This window comes from Lytechinus variegatus, chromosome 7 (genome assembly GCF_018143015.1).
Source record: "Lytechinus variegatus isolate NC3 chromosome 7, Lvar_3.0, whole genome shotgun sequence".
Taxonomy (NCBI): Eukaryota; Metazoa; Echinodermata; class Echinoidea; order Temnopleuroida; family Toxopneustidae; genus Lytechinus; species Lytechinus variegatus.
In genome coordinates, this window is record NC_054746.1 from 2,650,601 (window position 1) to 2,678,487 (window position 27,887).

At 38.1% G+C, this 27,887-nt stretch overlaps 1 protein-coding gene across 1 annotated transcript; it reads left to right on the forward strand.

Annotated features, from left to right (window-relative positions):
- Window positions 1–301: 301 nt before the first annotated feature.
- LOC121418045 (lactase-phlorizin hydrolase-like) lies at window positions 302–27,290 on the forward strand. The gene is made up of 14 exons (XM_041611747.1): window positions 302–820; window positions 3,902–4,376; window positions 5,330–5,894; window positions 6,221–6,543; window positions 11,887–11,996; window positions 12,203–12,511; window positions 14,047–14,521; window positions 15,548–16,115; window positions 16,738–17,064; window positions 17,491–17,561; window positions 22,675–22,994; window positions 24,933–25,407; window positions 25,615–26,182; window positions 26,767–27,290. Exons 1-14 carry the CDS (start codon window positions 516–518, stop codon window positions 27,096–27,098), a joined length of 5,223 nt encoding a protein of 1,740 aa, XP_041467681.1. The 5' UTR covers window positions 302–515; the 3' UTR covers window positions 27,099–27,290.
- The last annotated feature ends 597 nt before the right edge of the window (window positions 27,291–27,887 follow it).

Below are 27,887 nucleotides of genomic sequence, written 5' to 3' on the forward strand. Positions count from 1 at the left end.
ATAACAAGAGCAATACAATGAATCATAATTATGTTGACTGAAATAAATCATAGTTCATCACGATGTTTATCTTCTCTTTTATCAGTCAACATCTGATTGCACCTTCGAAAATAATTTTCAGTCATTATTTTGGGGGTTACAGCATAGTAGAATTTTCAGTTTCACATCCAAATTAAGGGGCCTTTTGTTGTGAATTTGCAAAGGGCATATAGTCATCTAACCAATCAAAAGAGATATTGTGTTGACAAGCATCAGCTTATTTGACCAAAAAGGTTACAAAACAGATCCTTCTTTGTTGTGGGATGTTCAAATTTATCATTTCAACAGTTATTTACCGTAACTGGCTAAAAGTAGGCGTTTTGTTTAAAGATCAGTCGATCTGATCAATATTGACTGAAAGAATGTATTGTCAGTATCATAAAAGAGTATCAGGATATTGATACTTTAATTACGATTGACCTATAAGACTCGCCCACGAACGACTAACAGCTCAGTCGGTGTTAATTGTCGAATCGATGAACACGATCGCGATGACGACCACCATGTATAGCCTTCTCGTATGCATTGCATTGTGCCATGTTCCTGCTCTCGCGCAGGAGTTCGTGTATCCCGACGTCTTCAACGACCCCGAGAGAGATGCCTTCCTCTACGGCACCTTCCCCGACGACTTTGCCTGGAGCTCGGCGACCTCCTCCTACCAAATCGAAGGCGCATGGAATGCGGACGGCAAGGGAGAAAGTATTTGGGATACGTTTACCCACGAAGGCGGACACGTTTACAACAACGACACAGGAGACGTCGCTTGTGATAGTTACAACAAGTGAGTTGATTGTCCATTTGATGAAGTGTATTCTTACATTTAAAAGTTGATCGAAATATAACCAGTTTGTTTGTGGATATGACTGTGTCCGACCAAAAATAGCTGTCAAAATCAGCCAAAGAAAGTTTTGTTAGATATTAATAAAATAATTTTTATCACTTAGGGTGTAGGCCATATTCATGACCAATAAATTCGTAATATGACCAAGACATAATTATATAGGCCAGTGATTTTGTGATAAATTTGACATAATAATCAGAAAATATCTTTTTGTTTCCTTTCCTATTTTTTTCTTGGTCGTGAAAAATTTGGGGGAGGGGAGCAAGAGCGCCCGACCCCCACCCATTTACGCCACTGATATAGGCCTACAATCATGTAGATTTATCATAGTGGTATAGAGTTCAATAGTATTTATAGAACAATAAATTAAACAACATGATTTAGAAAATAAAGATTATAAGGGCATTATTTGTCTAACTCCGATAAGACAAGATAACATTTAACACTCTGTGCTAAACTTTGAACAAATATAGTTTACCTTGATGGTCATGTTGGCTACCAAGTATTTAATATTGCTGTATACGTGGGTCATTTTTTTTTTGGGGGGGGTGGTAACAAGAAAGAGCTGGATCACACTTAATGAAATGGGGTGTTTTTAAACTCAAATCTACTGTATTACAATATTGATTTCAGATATGCATATCTGACTGGTTAAACATCATAAACAATTTTTTTATTTGATTAATCAATCATTTGTCATATTTTCTCTCGTTGATTAATCTATTGTTTTAATAATATTTTGCTATTTTAGTGACACGACATTTTGTTCTGGGCTTTATTTCGTCGAAGATAGGGTTAGGGTTGCAATAGGGTAATATGTTAGGTTTAGGGTTGCGTTTAGGATAGGGTAAAAATAATGTATAATGTAAAGTGTAAAATCCAGGGTTAAAATTGGTCATTCAATTAACGTGTGGAATATATAGAGCGGAGCAATAGCAGCCTGAGCAAAATCTATGTCATGGATTGTTTTTTTTTAGCACCCCACCCTTTCTTTTGAGGCATCCATCAATTTCAAGCTCGGAGCTTGGGATTTTTCGCTTTTTCGTCCTGAATCGTTTCTATTTTGTTACGTCAAGAAGAACATAAAAGTCACTGCAAAAAAATCACTGCAAAGTCACTGCAAAAAAATCCCAACCAGCGTAATTTCCTTCAGCAAGAAATTGATCCACAATGTGCTGCACTCAACCCAGGTGAGGTAAATGGGTACCTGGCAGGAATTTATTCCTTGAAACGCAGCGCGCGTAACAGCTGCACTGCTAAAGCCAGGGTAATTATGCTGCATATACTGTAGAGCGCTTAGAGACTTCTGACAAAGTAAGTATTAAGCGCTATATAAGCAAGTATAATTAATTAAAAAAGGAATGTCCACACTTTCAATAATACATATTGTTTTCCGATTGTTACGATCTTGTTTTTATTCATTCTTTCAGCACAGTGTGTTTGTATTATATTTTTTAATCAACGCTATGTTCACATATTCATTCAATTAACAGTCACTGCGATAAAGATAAGATGGGACATCTTTTTCACGCTTTAGATAAGACAGTATGTGTACTTATTCAGCGTTGACACACTGCGTACCAAAGAGTGAAAACGTGCATTGAAATCATCATGATGTGAAGAGAAGAAGACGTGAATTGTAGAAACTGGGCAAGTCGACTTGTTTCTGAATAGAAGACGTGGGACTTGTTGAAATACGACCAGTCGACTTGGATGTGACCAAAAGACAAGATGACGAGTTGTCGGAACCCGACAGGTCTACATTTCTTTTTTAATTAGACAAGATGACGAATTGTTTGTATTCGGCACAGGGTCCTGCGGGGAACTATTTTTAATTGGGGGTTTAAATTTGACAAGCAAAAAAGGGCTTGCGATTGGCGCTCGCAACATCTTGCGAGGATGCCATTTTAAGAGTAGGGCCTATAATTAGCCCCATAATTGACCAAAAAGCGAGTTTTTGTTTTAAAAATTTACATTTGACAATTTTCCCAACAACCTTACAAAATAGCCTAAATATATCTTATAATAATAATCATCATAATAATAATAATAATAATCAGAAATCACTTTAAAAAGGCTTTGTTAAACTTAATACAAGACACACAACGACTTCATGCAGATGCTAATCTCATGGTAAAATATCACCAAAAGACCCATTTTGACATAATAGGTGCCCCTTTTTTTGCTTTGCCCTCAACGAAAATACGTTACGCCGCGCCACTGCCTTTCCACCCTCATCATAACAATTGAAAATGAAACAGTATTTCTACCCCCCCCCACCACGCTTGCCCTTCCCGGTTTTGTCACAGATTATTTCATTTTTGGGATTAACGAACCTTATTTCTTTTTTCGGACTAACTAACCTCCGGAATAACGAACCTTATTTCGTTTTCAGACTGACGAACCTTCGGAATTTGTTTTCGGATTAACAAACCTTTGGAATAACGCCACAAATGTTCGGATCAACGAACCCTTTCTCGTTTTCGGATTAAAGAACGAGGTATAGGCAATTTACGTGTTTCGGAATTACGAATCTTTGGAATAACGAACCTTCGTAATGTCGAAGTGTAACCGGTGCTGCTTATCGTAAATAACTCAAGCAGCACCGGTGCTGCCCAGTAGTCCCCGCTTCCCAGGGCCATAATTCGGCTAGTCAACTTGTTTGGGACATGTTTGGGAAAATAAGACAAGGGAATGAGTTGTCCTGTTTAACAGTTCCATATCAACAAAGTTTAAACAAGTCTTGATCTTGTTATTTGACCTATCTCCTCGTCTTTGGCACCAACGACCTATGTTGGCACTCATAAGCTTCCTAATAAATACAGGTTACCCCTCTATAGCCCTAAAGTCTTTCGACCCAATATATCAACTCGAGGGAAAGAAAAAGAAATAGGGATATAGAGAGAGATTATGATAAACCAAGAAAAAGAGTGTGTTTTCAAAGTAAATGCGTGAATGATTATCATTACAGCTTCATGGATGACTCGAATTTCCTACCAATGCATGTTCTCATTCTTTCAGATATCGTGAAGATGTAGCTTTGATGAAGGCCATGGGACTGAAATACTATCGGTTCTCCATCTCTTGGGCTAGGATTCTTCCAGATGGCACCATCGGCAACATCAATGAACCTGGTATCACCTATTACAACAACGTCATTGACGAGCTCCGAGAAGCCGGCATCGCCCCCATGGTCACCCTCTACCACTGGGATTTGCCTCAAGCCCTTCAGGACTTCGGGGGCTGGGACAACGAAAGCATTGCCCATCACTTCAATGACTACGCAAAACTTTGCTTTCAGAGGTTTGGCGACCGGGTCAAGTTCTGGATAACCTTCAACGAGCCGTGGATTGTATCCCTCTTAGGGTACGGCACCGCTGCGTTCGCTCCTGGTATTGATGAGATTGGCACCACTGTTTACAGGACCACCCATAACATCATCAAGTCACATGCCCTGGCATACCACACTTACAATGATTCATACAGAGCTGAGCAGGTATTGGTCAAAGTTTCTTCATTGTACTTTCGACCCTTAAATTGTAATAATCAATGATCTTACATTGATTAAGTGATGAGGTGGTATTGTATGAAAAAGAATATAATTTAGAAGTTATCTTTGGGGGAAGGAGCAAAGAAAGTGTTCAAAGAACAAAAAAAACTAAGAAGAAGAAGAAGAAGAGGAGAAAGAGAAAAAGAAGAATTAAAATCTTCCTGACAGTAACTGCCGCTGGAGAGGGAAGGTTCCCTCATCAAATCGCTCAACCCATTTTCGGCCGTCCTTAGTCCAGCTGCAGTGGACTCACTAATATCCACAGGACTCATCATTTTGACCTGGGTCCAGTTAAACAAAGGTTAGCAATTGATCGTACGCTTGATTTTTACGATTGATCATTGTAGTCAATGGAATCAATCGTAAAAATGTTGTATGATCATTGCTAGGGTTTTTGTTACGGGCCCCTTGGCTTGATGTTCTCATCACCATTGAGGTTATGCATATTCGTAACAAAATTTTGGTGCAGATCAAGCCAGGAAGCGGCCATGCCAGGCAATGCCCCCATACAGAAAAGAGGCAACATATGTATTTCTTTTCAATTCAATTCAAAATGGTTTATTGAAACTACTTCTTTGCCACAAAAGCCGAATTGCAAAAGTTTACGTTTCAAACAAATCATCAATAAATATGTAAAACTAACTTAGTAATACGAGCAAATACATAAATATAGACGTAATGTAGCAAAGTATATCATAAATAAATTTAAATCAATAAATATTGATGAAATAGGAAATTATGCAAAGTACATGTAAATACACCTAATGTGTTCCATGATCATTTCAAATTTTGTCATTTGTAAGAAATATATCATTTATACCTGATATTAGATTGTAATATCATCTGGCTTCAATAATTATCGTTGGCTTTATTTCTCTCTTTTTCATTTAAATGTATAGATGGGGCAAATTGGCATCACCTTGAATTCGGACTTTGTAGAACCTTTTGACAGAACCAACGCAACCAGTGTCGAAGCTCACGACCGAGCTCTACAGTTCAACCTTGGTTGGTTCGCCCACCCCATCTACATCAACGGAGACTATCCTGAGATCATGAAGACCAAGATAGCAACCAAGAGTGCTGCTCAGGGTTTCGAACAGTCCAGGTTGCCCGAGTTCACCGATGAGGAGAAGGCAATGATCAAAGGCACCGGCGATTTCTTCGGGCTGAACCACTACACTTCCAACTACGCCATCGAAGTCCCGGAGTACCTGGAGAATCCGCCGAGCTACTGGACCGACTCCGACGTCGGGTCATGGCAAGATGACGCCTGGCCCAAGTCCGGATCGACTTGGCTGAAGATAGTTCCGTGGGGCATCCGTCGCTTGGTGAATTGGATCCAGGATGAGTACCACATGCCCATCTATGTGACAGAAAATGGCGTCTCAACCCGTGATGTGTACGAGTTAGATGATCAAATAAGGCAGGACTATTACCGCGCCTACATCAATGAGCTTCTTAAAGGTATGTGTGAAATTTTGAAATAATGGTAATATTCAAATGAAACTTATTCCGCCCAGAATGAAACCAGCGGTGAAATATAACTTATAAATTATAAATATTCAAAGGATTATGAACTTTCTTTTCCTTTCCCCTTTTCTACTCCTACATTCAAGATTTATTGAAGCACCATCTATAGTTGCTATATTTTACTCCAGTAATAGGGTCTAAGACTATAAACCTAAGACGTTGGTTGCTTAAATTTGTGTTCTTCATAATAATGCAGTGATGTGTATGTGTAGTCTCGTTTGAAATGCTGGAGATCATCTCTTGTTCCCTTTAACTTCAAGCTGTTACATTGGATGGGGTTGACGTCAGAGGTTACACTGCGTGGTCGTTGCTCGACAACTTCGAGTGGGCTTCGGGCTACAGCGAGCGTTTCGGCATGCACTACGTGAACTTCTCCGACCCCGCCAGACCAAGGGAAGCCAAGAGGTCAGCAACCATGTATGCCGAGATCATCGCCAACAATGGATTTATAAGAGAGAATATGATGACGTCTCCGAGTTCGACGACGTCGGGGGCCACAACAATTTCTAACAAGTCGATCCTTGGCGTTATCACCCTGGTTGCCGTTTTCGTGTTCATCGTCGGTATGCTGACAGAAACATCATAATTACATATCGCAAGCTATGACGAGAATCGGATGAAAAACATAAACCTCACGATGACAGAGCCCCTTGTTGGCCAATTTTCCAGATAGAGTACACAGATCTCCTTCGTGAAATTGTAATGTATAAATGCGCTTTCCAACTACATGTAAAATTATGTTTCATCAGATTTTAACGTGTACGTTTCAGTATTCATTAATTGTTTTCAACTTATTTCTATGTAGCTACTGCAATCGGAAATAGTTTGAGGCAAATTGAATTAAGTTGGCCTAGTGTTGAACTTTGTCCATGAAAATTAGAAGGGGATCCCACTCCTGGTGGGTGTTGCATAAAGCTGTTCATAAGTTAAGAGCGACTTCAAGAACGACTGGTGATCCTTTCTCATGGCGAATGGTATATTCATTAGCGATGGTTTTGCTCGTATGAAAGGGTCGCCAGTCATTCTTAAAGTCGCTCTTAACTTACGAACAGCTTTATGAAACGGCCCCCTGCTGTATGATTGACTAACTAGGCCGGCCTAGTTAGGGTTACAATATTTTGTCTAAATAGTTGGAATAGTTTCTTCAAAATAAATGTTTACAGAGGGCCCTCTGTTTATCATCTTTATTAATCTCTATACTCGCCTCTCTTGTCTGATCACACGCATCCTTTTTCAAAATTTTGAAGAAAAAAATCTGGTGTTTATTTTAATTTCCTTTATTGTATATATATCTACTATTGCATGAACTATATAATCAGTTTATATCAATAAACTGCTGTTTCCAAACTTGAACTTTAATATATCAACCTATAATGCGTACACTTTGTCCTCTCACTAATATTTTCCCAAACTTTTTTTTACCTAATCCTTCATACTTCAAGGCATTGATTGCACAATAGCCTTGTCAATGAATAGGAAAATTATGTCACGTTGATGGCAGGGTGGTATCTCTTTGCATTTGAAAATAAATCAATTGACTTTGACCAAAAAGTATACAATATTCATTGTTGACTCAAACTCGTTTCCCAAGAGTGAGTGTGTGAATATTGGATTCAAATGTTATCACTCGAACTAAAAACAGATCTGTTTCAAACCAATAACCTATATCATTATATTGGCATGCCTTTGAGTTACAAGTGATATGTAACCATGACGAGGTTTTAAATGACCATGAAATTTTTAACTTGCGCAACGTTTAATAAAAGCCTTAATCAATAGATCCTGTAATATTTAAAATTCATAAAAGAATGACTATGCATTTTTAAACTATTTATCAATACACTAAAGAAAGTCCATCTTCATATTTGACCTATTCATGTATATAATTCCTGAAAATCCTACAAGAATGATTATGCAATTTTTTTTATCATTGTTATGTCAATGCACTATCTCATTAATAATAAATCTTTTAGTCGAACACTCAACAAAATACGAATGTCATCGTTTGTTTCAAAGTCATGATTCACATTATTGAGTTACCTGCAAGAATGTTGACCTTTTGCCTGCATTTGAGTCAAGTGCCTAATGAATGTTTTTTGTGGTATCTCTCTTTGTCGTTCTCTTTGAATTCCGATACATTATCATTGCGTTTGATAGCCCCATTGGCAACCAACAGATGGGGGCACCTTTTTTGGGGCGGTGGGGCATGCCCCCCCCCAAAAAAAAAGAAAGAGTTAAAATTACATTATTTTCTGAATATTAGATAATTGATTTTCCAAAAATTAGATTTTTGCATTGAAAGAAAGTTCAAATATATGCTCGCTCGCAACTTTTGCTTCATCCACCATATCTGGTCCACTCAAAGTAGTTCGGGGCTCCGTATAACACAAAGGTTTGCGATGAATCGCAAATATGAAAGAACCGCACTGATTGGTCCCTGGTCAGTATTTTAAACCAAATGCGCGTGTAACATTGATTGGTCAGTTCATTTAGCGATTGATCGCTAATCTTTGTGTTACGGAGCCCTGGACGCCCTTATTAGTCCACTTCCACTTCTTTATCTCCTCGTCCACCACCTCCAGCTAGGCCTGGTCAAAACAAATCTCAATGTATATTACATGCAGTTTTGGATTTAATCATCTATTTTATCATTATGTAAATCAGTTTGGTACTTTTATATGCCAATCCGTTTCTTCTCCTTCTTTCTCTTCTTGTTCTTTTCTTCTCGATCTTCTCCTTCATCTTCTTCTGCTATGTTCTTTGTCTCCTCCTTCTCTTCTCTCATCATCCTCGATATCATGCAACCTCTTATTTTAGGGTTCTACTTTTCTCCTATCTTTTTAATGGAAAACCGTATTAGATTGGACGTATAATCGTAATTAGATCAAAAGGGGGATGCCAAGTTGCCAACCCACAACCACACCCTCACATGCGGGGGTGAAGCAGGGGAGAGAGGCCGAGGGCAGAAATGTGGACTTATGCAACGATTGACTGTTTGCACAATACTCTTAAGAACTATTTACTGTTGAAGTGATTCTACATTGGATTCTGTTCAAAATGATGATATAATGTGAGGGATGAACTTTATAACTCCTTAAGATTCCGTCTTTGGCATTCATTGTACTGATCACAATGAATGATGATGATAACTATAATGCTTTTATGAAGCGCAACAAAAGACGATAACTCCATAGACTTTGGAACGGACATTGGATGAAAATGAATATCACTGTCAATATTGAGTTTGGTTGAAATAGGGAAGTTTTGCGTGGTATATAATGTTACAGTCACAACAACGAAACCGGCTTGCAGATTGATCAAAGCTCTTACGTTAAATTCCAATGACAAATCATCGGTCGGTTTGGATCGATGTTGCCGATGATGAGGGAAGATCCCAGTTCAATCACCGTGAAACAACTGTATCGAGATGACAATTACGTTTTTTTTAAAAGTAGATAAATAGGTTACGATGTTGATATTGTTGAAATCATCTTCAAGATATGAATATCAATAAAAATGGTAGGGACCAGCAGGGGCGGATCCAGCCTTCGCCAATAGGGGGGGCCCGGAATTTTTTTCAGCCATATTTCCCCGATCGGCCGCTCGAATATGATTTTTGCCGGGATTTTTTGTTTCTTTGAAGGGGTAGTCCTAATGGTCACTTTTTAGCTTTATTATGAAACATAAATGTATAATACCATAACCCTTATTTATATAATGTGAGCGCGAAGCGCGAGCTAAATTTTTTGGAAATCTTATGTACTTTTTCCTAAAATTTTGAACATTCTGGGAAATGTTTGTCTTCCTGAAAAAAAGATGTGTATGCAAGTTAAGAATTACTACGAACGTAAAGAGTGAGCAGAAATGAAGTGATGGAAAAGGTACTGTTAAATACTTGCTTGCAATTAGCCATGAAGACGTTACACATTTTTAAAAATCAAATAATGCGAGCGCGAAGCGCGAGCCGAAATTTTTTGACATTTTTACCTAAGGAATGAAAATTCTTAGCACTTTTTGTTTAACAGAATAGGTATATAATTAAACATGCAAGCACAAAGCGTGAGCAAAAAATTTCGAGATTTAGACCTTCTGAACAATACACTCTATTCAATTAGTTTTGTAAATCATGAAAAGGATGAGTAAGTGGGGATCTTCCTTACATTAATAATGCGAGCGTAGAGCGCGAGCAGAAAATTTTTGTATACGTTTTGAACTGCTCGAAATTGTATCTGTTATGGACTGCTTGCATTTAGCCATGAAGACGTTACATATTTCAACATTCAAATATTGCGAGCGCGAAGCGCGAGCTGAAAAATTTTGACCTTTTTTACCTGAATAATGGAAATGCTAAGCACTTTTTGTAATCTTGGAAGGACTCTAAGTATATAAACTAAACTTTATTGATGCTAGCACGAAGCGCGAGCGGAAAAATTCTGGACACTCTATTCATGTTTTGAAAATCATGAAAAGGAAGTTATTTATCTGCGAGCAGACACTTTTTGATATTGTGATCTGAAACTGGATAATGATTTAAATAGAGAACAGTCTGCGTATCTGAATTAACGTGTGCTTTAGATTTCGACCAAGAATTTGGGTATTCTAAGTACCTTTCTTATCATGAAAATCAATAAAGCGAGCGCAAAGCGCGAGCTAAAAACATATGATATTCCGATCTAACAAAGGGTCAATTTAAGCTCTGTATTGCAAACAATTTGTGGGAAAATTGTGAATCGTGATGGATGACAGTTAAAAAAGAGCTGATGTATTTTATTATTATTACTTTGAGTTTTTACATAGGACCGGGACATTCTATAAGGGCATTATGTCATCATAAGAAAATGATGACTATCTTCCTATTTCTCTTCCTAAGCATGAGAGCGCGAAATCTGTTAATATTATGGCCTGAAAATTGGACATTTAAAGCACTTTTGTAATTATGCATAAAATGCACGATATCTATCAATGCGAGCGGAAATCGCGAGCCGAAATTTTTGATAAACTGTCATCAAAGTAGTTTGATTTAGAATTGATATTGGGATATACATAACTCACTAATCAAAATGCTAGCGTGCAGCGCTAGCTGATACGTTTTGACAATCTGACCTGAATAGGGAACTTTTTGAGAACTTTATGGAATACAGAAAAATAATAGGTACCTGACAAATCAAATTTTGCGAGCGCGCAGCGCAAGCAGAAAATGATAATATTCAGACCATAACACAGACACTTTTACAGAGCACTTTTTTAAAATCAATTTGTAAATCAAACAAAATAATGAAAGTTCAATTTCCCAGCTGAAATATGTTTTGTATATTGACTTCAAAGTTTGATATTTCAAGCTCCATATTGAGCAAGATATGCAAATCCCCTAAAAGACAATTAGAGCGCGAAGCGCGAGCGAAAATTTTATATCCAAACAAATAGATTTTTCAAAAAATTATTTTCAAAGTCTTCCCCTCATGTTATTTTATTCAATCATGTTCCTCCTCTTATGTTTGCCTTTCTTCTTTTCTCCTCTCTTTTCCCTTCCTTTTCTTTTTCCCTTTTTTTTTCTTTTTTTTGCTCCGCCAATAGGGGGGCCCGGGCCCCTCGGGCCCCCCTGGATCCGCCTATGGACCAGGGGATCAATGTTTTGAATAAAAAAATCCTTCAAATATACCTTTGCATCCATCCACCGATGTAAATGCAAATAGCGCCAATTCATTAAAGTGTCCTTCCATCTCATCGGCGCAATGAGCCCAACAAACTGAGAGAAGAGGGGGGGGGGGCAACTTCTAAAGAATCGTAATCGACTGAAAATGTTGACCATTTTTAAATGAAAATGTAATTATTGGGTGGATATTGACACAATATCGAAGCTATTGCATATACATGTATTTCATCATCTTTCCTTTAATATCTTTATATATTTCTTTATTGGTCACAGAACCATATTTTATGGGTGGGTGGTGGTGGCAAGCCCCCAATCTCCCATCGATACGCCTACAACAGTACCCCCTTCTTTTCGTATTTTATCAGGGCATTTTTAAGGGGCAGGTATATATCCCAAAGCCCCACACCCCCTCCCCTCCCCCGCTACAGGCTTTTAATAACGCCACTTCACCTCTGGAAATGCAAATAATGATAATTTGTTTTGTCTGTCAGTCGCCCTTCGCATATCAGATTTTATCTTGGTCCCCAGCCTAGACGTACATATATATCAAGGCGTTCGCAAGATTTCAATTAAAATAAGCCAATTAAAGAGAAAAAATGAAGGTTTTCATCACAAGTGTGTTTTTAATCATCTTTGCCAATGTACTTGGTTTTGTGCATTCTGCCGACGATCCCGAATTCGTTTGGCCCGATGTGTTTAACGACACCGAGAGAGATGCTCTCATCTACGGCACCTTCCCCGAAGACTTTGCTTGGAGCTCAGCGACCTCGGCCTACCAAATCGAAGGAGCTTGGAACTTAGATGGAAAAGGAGAGAGCATCTGGGACAATTTTACTCATGAAGGTGGCAAAGTGAAGAATAATGATAATGGAGACGTTGCCTGCGACAGCTACCACAAGTAGGTCTCATGATGATATACATTATTTCATTTTTAATTGCACGTTTGAGGTGTAAAAAAATCATTCAAGCATTTGCCCTTTGATGGATCCCTCCATTTCCCAAGATATTGATAATATATAATCATTTCATCTTTTTTTTAAAATGTTTATTGAAGAATGTATATGTTTGTATGTTTATTACAGAATAATATTGTTTGTATGATTATATGTATCATATTGTTTATATTACTTTTCTATTTGAAATCAAACATAAATTTGAAATTATTTATATTTCAAAAGGGTAGCCCATTCAACAGGCAGACCTTCCATGGGCTGCAAGTGTAAACAGACAACAAAAATAACATACAATGAAAATATGCAAACCTGAATTAGAGAGATGTTAAATCGATGTATTATGGTTATGTTACATCAAACAGTTTACAATGTTGAATCTTCAACAAATTGCACGAAAATATAGACGAGTAGTATTGTATAATGAATGTGAGCGGAGAGGATATAGAATAAATCAATAGAAATGAGAATAGAAAACTTAGATATTGAAATATATGTTAAACATAGGTTTGAATTGAAAGCTATAAGCACGATGAAATTTGTATGACGTGTAAAAGATAGGTAATCAGATGTTTTGTGGGAGAATTAGAGTCGTGTGACGTGCCTATACAACCCCCTTGTTTTACGTTTATGAAATAATGACTCAAACAATGAAGTAAAATCTGAATTATCCTCTCTGAAACAAAAATGGCTAAATTATATAGTAAGAGTATCATAATTTCACGAACATTCTGGTCGTGTACGAACATGCTGATTTCTTCAAGTCTGCACTTGAGATGCATTTTAAGGCCGGGTGGCAAAACAATATGCGCAGAAATATGCAGTCAATTAATATAGGTTGCCAACTAATATTTCATTATTCTCATATCAAAAGAAAACATTTCCGTAGACAGAGCAAACAACAGATAAATTATCAGATTAGCTCTCGCATGTTAATCACTGTATATATGGACGAGTGAGTCTTGGCACAGCTGGCGTGATGAGTCAAAGACAATTAGGGGCACTGAGAACTTGGTGAATAAGAAAAAAAAAATCTAAATAGTCACTAGCGAGCCAACAAACAATCTCATTAAGATAAAAAACAAATGATTTTGTGACAGATGCTGATAAAATACCTAGAAAATAATATCACATTTTACCCTTTAATTTTTTTCTTGGTCGGTCCTGAACTTTTACGGGGGGTGCAAAAGCCTAGCTACGCACCAGTGTAAGTTGCATGTGTAATCTCAATACGGTTAATTTATGAGGACATCAAAACTACTTCAGCATAATATGGTCTGATCTTGTGATTATTTTCTCACAGTTGATGACAAACCTAAATACGTGTGTGTGGATGTGAATGTGTGTGGGGGGGATGCTGAATTCACCATATGTCCACTCACACTTTATGGTTTCGAGACCCTGTCCGTGAAAACCAGTCGTGTAAATACATGTAATTGATGTTATAGCTGATTGAATTAGTATCTTCTTTTTTTAATTTCAGATATCAAAAAGATATCGACATCATGAAAAACATGGGTCTCAATGCCTACCGTTTCTCCATCTCCTGGCCGCGGGTTCTCCCTAACGGCACCATCGACAACATCAACGAAGCCGGTTTAACCTATTACAGCAGCGTCATCGACGCCCTTCTCGCTGCGGACATCACCCCGATGGTCACCCTCTATCACTGGGACCTACCCCAAGCTCTTCAGGACATCGGGGGCTGGGAAAACGAGGACCTGATTGACCTCTTCAACGACTACGCCAACCTGTGCTTTCAGAGGTTCGGCGATCGCGTCAAACTGTGGATTACGTTCAACGAGCCCTGGGTCGTGACTTTGCTAGGATATGGCACTGGCGAGCATGCTCCTGGTATTGACGAGATTGGAACCACGGTCTATACGACAAGCCATACTATCATCAAGGCACACGCCAAGGCGTGGCACACGTACGATGATAATTACAGGCAGACTCAAGTAAGATATCTTCTCTACATAAGTCATGAAATAATTTTTTTCTTCACTTTTTGTCTAATCAATATTCATCACTATAGTTCGTTAACTAGTATGAGGTGATTCTTCGTGTACTTTACCATGTACAGTGCGTCCCAGAATAAACGAAACCGAGATTTAGCGATCATTTATCATAACTTAATCATAAATAGAATAGACAAATGACCTACCAATTTAAAGCTGAGAATCTCCTCTTTCATCTGATATTACTTAGGTTATTTCTTATTCACGCATGAGTGAGCAAAAACAATTTGAAGAAAGTATACCAAAAACTAATTTGGAGGGGGTATCTGGGTTTCAAAAAGAAAACCACATTTTTGAAAAGTTCAATATCTGCTCTTTAATTTGGTACCTCAATTACAGAAAATGGTCAAGAAATAAAAAAGTTCTGGTCATTTAAAATAAGGCTTGTATTTCCATAATTTCATGAGATAAATGTGTTTTCACCGGGTTCCCACAGAAGCTTTCGCATAGTGAACAATATATAGATTTAATGCATGGCTGATCGTCAACAAAACGGAGTGTCGAGTGAGTTTGAAAGCCAGCCTGGAGAACCTCTTCATTTTATGAAATTATTGAAATTCAAGCCTTATTTCAAATGACCATAACTTTGTTATTTCTCGACCATTTTCTGTAATTTAGGTATCAAATTAAAGAAGTGATATTGAACTTTTCAAAAATGTGTTTTTCTTTTTGAAACCCAGATACCCCCCGCCAACTGAGATTTTGATATCCTTTCTTGAAATTGTATTTGCTCATTCATGCGTGAGGAAGAAATAATCTAAGTAACATCAGATGAAAGAGGAGATTCTCAGCTTTAAATTGATAGGTCATTTGTCTATTTTATTTACGATTAAGTAATGATAAATGATCGCTAAATCTCGGTTTCGTTTTTTCTGGGACGCACTGTATACAATATAACTTCTGTCTATAATTGTCCACATCATACGCTTATTCTTATCTTTATCATTAATCTGTCTCATTTACCAGAATGGAAAAATTGGAATCACGTTGAATTCCAACTTTGTTGAACCCATCGATCGTACAAACCAAAGCAGTGTGGATGCGGCTGACCGTAGCCTACAGTTCAACCTTGGTTGGTACGCCCATCCTATCTTCATCAACGGAGACTATCCTGAGGTCATGAAGGACAGGATTGGACAAAAGAGTACGGCTCAAGGGTACAACAAGTCTCGTCTTCCGGAGTTCACAGCAGAGGAGAAGGCAAACATCAGCGGCACCAGTGACTTCTTTGGGTTGAACCACTACACGAGCAACTATGCCTGGGATCTTGGATTGAACCTGGACCAGAACGCAAGCTACTGGTCTGATTCTGATGTGGGTGGTGAGCAGGATGCCGCATGGCCTTCTTCGGCCTCGAACTGGTTGAAGGTGGTTCCTTGGGGGATCCGGAGACTCCTGGCCTGGATCAAGAACGAATACGGTGACCCGCCGGTGTATGTGACGGAGAATGGCTACTCGACGGAAGATGTCAAAGAACTTGATGATGTCATGAGGCAAAAGTATTACAAATCTTACGTGAACGAAGTTCTTAAAGGTGAGAGGCTATGAAAAGAGGGTTGTACATGACCGTAAAATAGACCTTGCGATACTAGTCTAGATAACCCCAAATGAGTTACATGATCATTTTCGTCACCCCAGGAAGACGGTGTAGAAGGTGGATCATTGGTCTTTAATTAAAACCATTTGAAATGAAAAGAATAAAAAGAATAAGTTAAGAAAAAAGGAAATGAATCTCCAATTTGATCTCTAGCAACCAATCACAGCCAATGTTTCCATGGTAGTTAAAATAACAGCAAAGTTGACATATAGTTGTAACTCTAATTTGCCATAAATTTTGACTCGATGACGAGAGGTCAATTTACTGTTCCGTCACTGGTCATTATTTAACATTCTGGTAGGCATGCAAATAACGGCATAACAAAATCTTGATCATGTTTATTACAAAAGCAGATGTGAAAGTCATTTTGTATGTCTGACCTATAACCCGGATTTCGTTATGCTATGTTTTTTTTATTATCAGAGAAAATACTCGTTCAAAAATTTGCTTACGCCTTGATCATAAATACCATTGAACCTTATTAAAGCATGCAGCTCCTATACATATGTAATAAGCGCCATATAAATGTTGCATATTATTATTATCATTATTATCACAGCAATTCTGATAGACGAGGTAAATGTGAAAGGCTACACAGCGTGGTCACTTCTTGATAACTTCGAGTGGGCAGAGGGTTACACCGAACGCTTCGGGATGGTCTACATCGACTTCAGCGACGACGATCGAACTCGGGAACCTAAAGTCTCGACCGAAGTCTATGCCGAGATCGTGGCCAACAACGGATTCGTAAAAAGCAACGACAACATGACGACCGATCCTACGATGACGACCGAACCTACGATGACGACGGCAAAAGGCGATACCCCTAAGGCACTTGGTGTGTTTTTGACGAGCCTTCTGACCCTCGTGACGCATGCCATTTTCCGTTAGGTTCAGAACCATATACACTCTGGAACCATCGGGGGGGATAGGTGGGGATTAGGGAGGGGAGGAAGGAGGGGCACAAAGTATTGTGGACTCGACGCATAGGTCCGTATTCTGAAGTCGGGTTTAACTTAAACCATGGTCTAAGTCTGGTCTAAAATTATGGGGAGCCAAAAAACTCAAAAATTCTGTATATATTGTCTATTTCTTATATTTTCTATTTTGATTCCCTTTGGTTTCATAATAAAGAAGATATTTCAGGTACTATTTTAAGAAAGTTCTAAATAGTTATAGTGTCATAACAGTTAATAAATTGAACGTGCACTAATATAGATTTGTGCCTTTATTCCACAACTTTAAACCAGGGTTAAATTTAAACCAGAGTTCAGAATACGGGCCATTAGTGTTTACTTCAATCGACTCACAGGAGATCTACCACAAAAATCTCCGTCAGATGGCCGTGGTCGATTCGGAATAATTCATCTTTTAGAATTAAAGGTTAAAAAATGCCACCCATAATGGAAGCCCCATGATAGGAGCATATATCATAAGATAAATAATACCACAACGGCCAACATTAGGACCACGGATAACATGGCATCTTTTTGTAATACTTTTTTACAAGTTTACTGCAAAAAAGAAAATGTGTGGTTCTGAAACCCTGGTGATACAGTGCGTATCAAAAAAAGTTTACTCTTAGTAAAAATCCTGTAGATTTATACATTTGTAATATCCTGAAGATTTCTCCACATTTTAACATTGGTACAGATCCCTTTAAGCAAATGACGATTTAAATGTCGAAAAAATATTTCCGCTTGAGTGAGCACCACTTACTTTTGAAAAGTTAATGAAAAATGATTTGCTTTCATTGGATAGATGAGACCCAAAGCCAAGATTTTATGTAAAAATTAACCACATGTATATTTTTTAATTCCAAGGGCTTTTTTAAAGTGTAAACTTTTTTATACGCACTGTATACAGTACATAATGGGGCATTTTGATGGAAAATTATCACTTTTATACTTTGTGTATTTCCGTCTTGTCGGCTTTAACGTCGGACGAATATTCCGGGTCTCCATAAACTCTGACATAATATATTTTATGCATGAAGAGTTATAAAAGCTGATTAACCTGATTTCTTCTCTTGAGCAGACATTCCTTTCATTGACTAAGAACCCCGGGAGACTAACGGTCCGGGATATCCACTATCCGGGATAATTTAGACTCAATGCAGGGTACCTTATCTCATAGTGTTGAAGAATGTGATTCCTCACATACAGCTACTCCTATAATGAAAACATTTGAAATGACAACTGATAAAGAAGTTAAGAATATTGTGACCTCTTTTCCTGCTAAATCGTGCTCATTAAATCCAGTTCCAACCTGGGTTCTTAAGAAACATATGAATCTGTTGCTTCCAATAATCACAAAAATTATCAACATTTCTCTTGAAACTGGTAATTTTCCTCATGATTTCAAGCAAGCACTTGTCACTCCTCTCTTGAAAAATCCATCGTTAGACTCAGAGGAATTAAAAAACTATAGACCTGTCTCAAATTTAAAGTTTGTTTAAAAGATATTAGAAAAGGTTGTTGCTGTGCGTCTCACCAACTATTTCTTGGATAATGAATTGTTTGAACCTTTCCAATCTGCATATAGGAAATGTCATGGGGTAGAAACTGCTTTGGTTCGTGTATCAAATGATATTCTTCGTGCTGTTGATGACAAGAAGGCTGTTTTCCTCCTTCTGCTTGATCTTTCGTCAGCATTTGATACTGTTGACCATGATTTGCTATTGGATCGGTTGAAATATTGTGGCATAGAAGGAGTTGTTCTTGATTGGTTTTCATCTTATCTTCGTGATAGATCACAGGTTGTCAAGATTGGTGAAAATATGTCGTCTCCTGTTAAACTTCCTTTTGGAGTGCCCCAAGGTTCAGTCCTCGGGCCGTTGTTTTTTGCCATCTATTCCAGTCCTCTTGCAAAAATTGCGCATAAACATGGCATAGACATTCATATGTATGCGGATGATACACAGTTGTATGTGTCATTTGATCCAACTGACCCTGCTAGTGAGTTGTCTGCCAGGCTTCGTTTACAAAATACAATAGATGATATGCGGTCATGGATGCTAAACAATAAGTTGAAATTAAATGAAAGTAAAACAGACTTGTTGATTATTAGTTCTAAATCACAAAGTCATTTGATTAAGGACCGGACTATACAGGTTGGGGACTCCTTGATTAAAGCCTTGTCATCAGTTCGAAATCTCGGTGTCGTATTTGACGAACATATGTCTATAGATGCACAAGTAAAGAAAATATGTCAATCAGTGTACTATTTATTCATAATGTTAACAGCATGAGGAAAGTCCTTGACCATAAGTCTGCTGCTATGCTTATACACTCATTTGTACTATCTCGATTAGATGTTGGAAATGCTCTTCTTTTTAATATAACCTCACGCAATGTTAATAAACTTCAGTATGCTCAGAATACAGCTGCCAGGGTTTTAACTGGTACATCAAAATATCAACACATCTCACCAATTCTCCAAAAGTTACATTGGTTGCCAATCCGGAAGCGTATAGAATTTAAAATACTTCTTCTCACTTGGAAAGTGTTTAATGGTTTGGCACCAAAATATCTACAAGACCTTGTCATGCCTTATGCACCAGCTAGAAGCCTGAGATCATCACACCAGCAACTTCTTAAGACTCCCAAGACACGTGTAGCATATGGTGCACGAGCTTTCTCTGCCTCAGCACCTTCTCTCTGGAATAATTTGCCATTAAATTTAAGAATTATACAATCACTGGAGACCTTTAAATCTAAACTGAAATCTTATCTTTTCTAACAGTATTAGTTATTGGCACTTTGACACTCATCCAAATTTTCTCATTCTTTCTTTTCTTGTGCGCCTCGGAATAGAATATTTCTAGATAGATGGCGCTATATAAATGCCTATTATTATTATTATAACAGTCACAGACAGAGTACTAATAATAACTATTTTTATTTTTTTAGGGGCACACCATGTAGCATAATGTGCACGATAATTTTAAAAACTAATTTATTCAGTTTTCTCTGGGGGGGGGGGGCTTGGAGTGAAAATATTAATTGATCCCTGCAGAGAGGGGAAAGAGGTATAACATTATGTAAATAGTTTATTTCACTTTTTGCATCTTGAGAAATAAATAATCACTTCTTTTACTGATACACTTTTCTTCAATAAAAATGCGCCGAAGTATTATGTATGTATTCGGTGTTTTTGATTTTCAAAATTTATTTCCGAAACCATTTTGTATAGCATTTTGTTACATTCCATTTTGCAGACTTTTTCAGAGCGGGCGCAGAGAGAGAGAGAGAGAAAAAAAAAGATCCGACCATAGTAAAAATCGAGATAATTCCTCAATGACCTGGACCTGTGTGAGGTTACCTGATGCTGAATTCGTTTACTTATCAAAGGTCAAGTCCACCCCAGAAAACTGTTGATTTATATAAATAGAGAAAAATCAAACATGAATAATGCTGAAAACTTCATTAAAATCAGATGTAAAATAAGAAAATTATGACATTTTAAAGTTGCGCTTTTTTTTACAAAACAGTTCTATGCTCAACTCAGTGATATGCAAATAAAAAAGAGTCGATGATGTCACTCACTATTTCTTTTGTTTTTTTATTTTTTAAATTATACAATATTTTAATTTTTACAAATTTGATAATTAGGACCTCCTTGCCTGAACCACAAAATGTTAAAATAATGGAGTTCCACGTGTTCTGGGAGGAATGAAACTTCGTTTTACATGACAATGACGAGAAAATCGAAATATTTCATACTTCACATAACAAAATACAAAAGAAATAGTGAGTGAGTGATGTAATCGGTCCCCTCATTTGCATACCGAACAGGTTTGCATATAACTGTTTTGTGAAATTAAGCAAAATTTTAAAATATAACTTTATTTTACCACAGAACATCATATTTTTTGAAAATTTTTGATATTCAGACCTTATTAGTCCACTTCCACTTCTTTATCTCCTGGTCCACCATCTGCAGCTAGGCCTGGTCAAAACAAATCTCAATTTGTATTACAAGCAGTTTTGGATTTAATCATCTATTTTATCATTATGTAAATCAGTTTGGTACTTTTATATGCTACTCCATTTCTTCTCCTTCTTTCTCTTCTTGTTCTTTTTCTTTTCGATCTTCTCCTCCATCTTCTTCTGCTAAGTTCTTTTTCTCCTTCTCTTTCTCTTTTCTCATCATCCTCGACATCATGCAACCTCTTATTTTAGTCTACTTTCTCCTACCTTTTTAATGGAAAGCCGTATTAAATTGAACGTATAATCGTAATTAGATCAAAAGGGGAATGCCAAGTTGCCAACCCACAACCGCACCCTCACATGCGGGGGTGTAGCAGGGGAGAGAGGCCGAGGGCAGAAATGCGGACTTATGCAATGATTGACTGTTTGCACAATACTCTTAAGAACTATTGACTGTTGAATTGATTCTACATTGGATTCCGTCAAAAATGATGATATAATGTGAGGGATGAACTTTATAACTCCTTATGATGCCGTCCTTGGCACTCTTTGCACTGATCACAATGAATGATGATGGGGATAACAATAATGCTTTTATGAAGCGCAACAAAAGATTATAATTCCATAAACTTTGGAACAGACATTAGATTAAAAGGAATATCAATGTCAATATTGAGTTTGGTTGGAATAGGGAAGTTTTGCGTGGTATATAATGTTACAGTCACACCAACGAAACCGACTTGGAGATCGATCAAAGCTCTTACGTTAAATTCCAATAACAAATCATCGGTCGGTTGGGATCGATATTACCGATGTGACGATATTGAGGGAAGATCCCAGTTCAATCACCGTGAAACATTTGTATCGAGGTGACGATTATGTTTTTATGTTGATAAATAAGTCACGATGTTGATATTGTTGAAAACATCTTCAAGATATGAATATTAATAAAAATGGTAGGGACCAATGATGTAAAAAAAAAATCTTCAAATACCTTTGGATCCATCCACCGCTGTAAATGCAATTAACGCCAATTCATTAAAGCGTCCTTTCATCTCATTCCTCTGAATTTGCCCCTATTTCAATGGCGCAATGAGCCCAACAAACTGAGAGGAGGGGGGGGGGGGCAAAGTGTAAAGAATCGTAAGCGACTGAAAATGTTGACCATTTTGAAATGATGATGTAATTATAGGGTGGATATTGACACAATATCGAAGCTATTGCATATATTTTATCCTCTCTCCTTTAATATCTTTATTTATTTCTTTATTGGTCACAGAACCAAATTTCATGGGTGGGTGGTGGTGGCAAGCCCCCAATCTCCCATCAATACGCCTACAACAGTACCCCCTTCTTTTCGAATTTTATCGGGGCATTTTTAAGGACAGGTATCCCAAAGCCCCCCTCCCCCGCTATAGGCTTGTAATAGCGCCACTTCACCTCTGAAAATGCAAATATAATGATAATTTATTTTGTCTGTCAGTCGCCCGTCGCATATTTATCTTGGTCCCCAGCGTAGACGTACATATATATCAAGGCGTTCGCAAGATTTCAATTAAAATAAGCCAATTAAAGAGAAAAAAATGAAGGTTTTCATCACAAGTGTGTTTTTAATCATCTTTGCCAATGTACTTGGTTTTGTGCATTCTGCCGACGATCCCGAATTCGTTTGGCCCGATGTGTTTAACGACACCGAGAGAGATGCTCTCATCTACGGCACCTTCCCCGACGACTTTGCTTGGAGCTCAGCGACCTCGGCCTACCAAATCGAAGGAGCTTGGAACTTAGATGGAAAAGGAGAGAGCATCTGGGACAATTTTACTCATGAAGGTGGCAAAGTGAAGAATAATGATAATGGAGACGTTGCCTGCGACAGCTACCACAAGTAGGTCTCATGATGATATACATTATTTCATTTTTAATTGCACGTTTGAGGTGTAAAAAAATCATTCAAGCATTTGCCCTTTGATGGATCCCTCCATTTCCAAAGATATTGATAATGTATAATCATTTCATCTTTTTTTTATTTTGAAATGTTTATTGAAGAATGTATATGTTTGTATGTTTATCACAGAAGTAATTTTGTTTGTATGGTTTCTGTATCATATTTTTTTATACTACTTTTCTATAGGAGATTAAATAAACATAAATTTGAAATTATTTATATTTCAACAGGGTAGCCCATTCAACAGACTGACCTTCCATGGGAAAATATATTGCAAGTAAAAACAGACAACAAAAATAACATACAATGAAAATATGCAATCCTGAATTCGAGAGATGTTAAATCGATGAATTATGATTATGCTACATCAAACAGTTTACAATGCTGAATCTACAACACATTACACGTTGTTATTTCATCATGACTTTATTCAAGTTCGAAGACACTAATAAAAATATATACATAAAGAGACCAGGTCCATCGTTTCGATTCCAAACAGATGGCAGGTCAGATACATAGATTACAAAACAAGTAATACGTATACAATATAGAAAATTGTTGAGAGTAACATAAATGCAGGAAATAATTAGTTGAAGCTGTCGTTGATATCACGTTGAAAAAAAAAATAATTTCCTAAATTGAAGGTAAGATATGTAAAGTAAAGCCTTACGCAAAAAAGAAAATATAGTTAAGTAAATCATCTTGGGCCCTAGGGATGGTTACGGGTCCAAGTGACGTACTTCCCCCCAAGTTCGTTCTTTTCTTGCGTAGAATATCGAAAAAGAGGATAGTATGGTGAGTTTAGAAAGGTATGGAAGAATTTGGTTGGTCGGAAATTTGAGGTTATTGTTCTGAGGAGTTTTTTAAGACGGTGTTTATTATTCCGGTCTACTCTAGGCCCCTTACCCCGACTTCTACAGCGTAAAATGACACCATGTACCCCTTTTCTTTGATATCCCTGACGATCGATTCATACTTTGTGACTTTCCTTTGGTGTGCGTCATCAATGTTGGTTTCAAATGGGATTGTCAATTCGGTGATAAGTATCTCTTTCTGATCTTCCCGTAAAATTACTAAATCTGGGCGCAAAGTGGTTGTGAGAATGTGGGGAGGTATGGTGCCCCCGGCAATTGAATGCCCTTCTAAATCAGTATAAATATTCCCGTTGGTCAAATTTTCCAGAAATGCTTTGTGCATGAACCTCAAAATGTTATTATGACGCCACTCGTATCTCTCAAGGAAGACTGGGCAGTTTGAGAGTATATGATTGAGAGTGCCTGCATTTGGTACCAGGACAGAATATACATTTATTATTAATATGCGTTTACCCCAGGTATGCAAGTTATAGACGAGTAGTATTGTATCATAAATGTGAGAGGATATAGAATAAATCAATAGAAATGAGAATAGAAAACTTAGATATTGAAATGTGTGAAGCCTCGGTTTGAATTGAAAGCTATAAGCACGATGAAATTTGTATGACGTGTAAAAGATAGGTAATCATTAAAATGAAAACTGTACAGTTAATGGCGTGTTTTGTGAGAGAAGAGTCGTGTGACGTGATAATGACTAAAACAATGAAGTAAAATCTAAATGATCCTTTCTGAAACAAAAATAAGCTCAATACGGTTAATTTATGAGGACATCAAAACTAATTCAGCATAATATGGTCTGATCTTATGATTATTTTCTCACAGTTTGTAACAAACCTAAATACGTGTGTGTTGATGTGTGTTGGTGGGGGGGGGGGGGATGCTGAATTCACCATATGTCCACTCACACTTTGTGGTTCCGAGACCCTGCCCCGTGAAAACCAGTCGTGTAACTGTTATTTGATGTTATAGCTGCATTGAATATATATTATTTTTTTAATTTCAGATATCAAAAAGATATCGACATCATGAAAAACATGGGTCTCAATGCCTACCGTTTCTCAATCTCCTGGCCACGGGTTCTCCCGGACGGCACCATCGGCAACATCAACGAAGCCGGTTTTACCTATTACAACAACGTCATCAATGCCCTTCTCGATGCGGACATCACCCCGATGATCACCCTCTATCACTGGGACCTACCCCAAGCTCTTCAGGACATCGGGGGCTGGGAAAACGAGGACCTGATTGACCTCTTCAACAACTATGCCGAACTGTGCTTTCAGAGGTTCGGCGATCGCGTAAAACTGTGGATTACGTTCAACGAGCCCTGGGTCGTGAGTTTGGTAGGATATGGCATCGGCGAGCATCCTCCTGGTATTGAAGAGATTGGAACCACGGTCTATACGACAGGCCATACTATTATCAAGGCACACGCCAAGGCGTGGCACACGTACGACGATAAATACAGGCAGTCTCAAGTAAGATATTTTCTCTACATAAGTCATGAAATAATAAACGTGTTTTTCACTTTTTGTCTAATCAATGTTCTATCACTATAATTCGTTAACCAGTAAGAGGTAAATCTTCATGTACGTTACCGTGTATATAATATAACTTCTGTGGCTAGAATTGTCCACATCATTCGGTTGTTCTTATCTTTGTCATTAATCTGTCTCATTTGCCAGAATGGAAAAATTGGAATCACGTTGAATGCCGACTTTGTTGAACCCATCGATCGTACAAACCAAAGCAGTGTGGAAGCGGCTGATCGTAGCCTACAGTTCAACCTTGGTTGGTACGCCCATCCTATTTTCATCAACGGAGACTATCCTGAGGTGATGAAGGACAGGATTGGACAAAAGAGTGCGGCTCAAGGGTACAACAAGTCTCGTCTTCCGGAGTTCACAGCAGAGGAGAAGGCAAACATCAGCGGCACCAGTGACTTCTTTGGGTTGAACCACTACACGAGCACCTATGCCTGGGATCTTGGATTGAACCTGGACCAGAACGCAAGCTACTGGTCTGATTCTGATGTGGGTAATGAGCAGGATGCCGCATGGCCTTCTTCGGCCTCGGACTGGTTGAAGGTGGTTCCTTGGGGGATCCGGAGAATCCTGGCCTGGATCAAGAACGAATACGGTGACCCGCCGGTGTATGTGACGGAGAATGGCTACTCGACGGAAGATGTCAAAGAACTTGATGATATCATGAGGCAAAAGTATTACAAATCTTACGTGAACGAAGTTCTTAAAGGTGAGAGGCTATATATGAAAAGAGGGTTGTATATGTCCGTAAAATAGACCTTGCGATACTAGTCCAGATAACCCCAAATCACCAGGATTATTTTCGTCACCCCAGGAAGACGGTCGAGAAGGTGGATCATTGGTCTTTAGTTAAAACCTTTTGAAATGTAAAGAATAGTTAAGAAAAAGAAAGAAAGGAATCTCCAATTTGATCTCTAACAATGCAGTTACAGCCAAGTTTTCCATGGTAGTTAAAATAACAATAATGTTGACATGTAGTTGTAACTCGAATTTGCCATAAGTTCTGACTCGATGACAATTTACTGTTCCGTCACCAGTCAATATTTAACATGTAAATAACGGCATAACAAAATATTCATCATGTTTATTTCAAAAGCAGATGTGACAGCCGGCTATGTCTGACTCATAACCCTGGATTGGTTATGCTATGACCTTTTTTTGTTATCAGAGAAAATTTGCTTACTCCTCGATCATAAATATTATTGAACTTTATTAAAGCATACAGCTCTTATACATTTGTAATAAGCACCGTAAAAATGCTGCATGTTATTGTTATCATGATTACTATTACAGCAATTCTGCTAGACGAGGTAAATGTGATAGGCTACACAGCGTGGTCACTTCTTGATAACTTCGAGTGGGCAAATGGTTACACCGAACGCTTCGGGATGGTCTACATCGACTTTAGCGACGACGATCGAACTCGGGAACCTAAGGTCTCTACCGAAGTCTATGCCGAGATCGTGGCCAACAACGGTTTCGTAAAAAGCAACGACAATGTGACGACCGATCCTACGATGACCGCCGAGCCTACGATGACGACGGCAAAGGGCGATACCCCAAGGGCACTTGGTGTGTTTTTGACGAGCCTTCTAACCCTCGTGACGTATGCCATTTTCCGTTAGGTTCAGAACCATATGCACTCTGGAACCATCGGGGGGGGGGGGGCGGGCCGGGGGATTAGGGAGGGGAGGAAGGAGGGGCACAAAGCATTGTGGACTCGACGCATAGGTCCGTATTCCGAAGTCGGGTTTAACTTAAACCATGGTCTAAGTCTGGTCTAAAATTATGGGGAGCCAAAAAACTAAAACAATTCTGTTTATATTGTCTATTTCTTATATTTTCTATTTTGATTCCCTTTGCTTTCACAATAAAGAAAATATTTCAGGTATTATATAAAGTTCTAAATGGTTTTAGTGTCATAACTGAACGTGAACTAATATAGATTTGTGCCCTTATTGGCTCTCCATGCAGGGTTAAATTTAAACCAGAGTTCAGAATAAAGGACGATATAAACCCCTCAATAAAAGTTTTGCAACTCAGTTTTGGGGGATGATATCTGTTTGGTTAATGAAGTATAAAAAATGAAACTGGTTTCATTGGAAAGCTGAATTATTCCTCTTTACAATGACATGCCATGTGCTGTGATTATGTAATCATGGAATATGCAGTCACCATGAACATTGAGAAAAGTCAGAAGTGAAATGTTGCAACATGCATTGATTTCTAACAAGAGTCTCCATTTCTATAGAATTTCCACCACGCAGGCCGGCCGGTGACGGTGAATGCACTCGGTCCAGGCGCGTACGCAGGATTTTTGAAAGGGGGGGGAGGGGGTTCGAGCTGATTTTTTTTTAATCTCCCGCCCAGTCTCTAAAAAGTGATGAGCGTGGGGGGGAGGTGATGATTTTTTT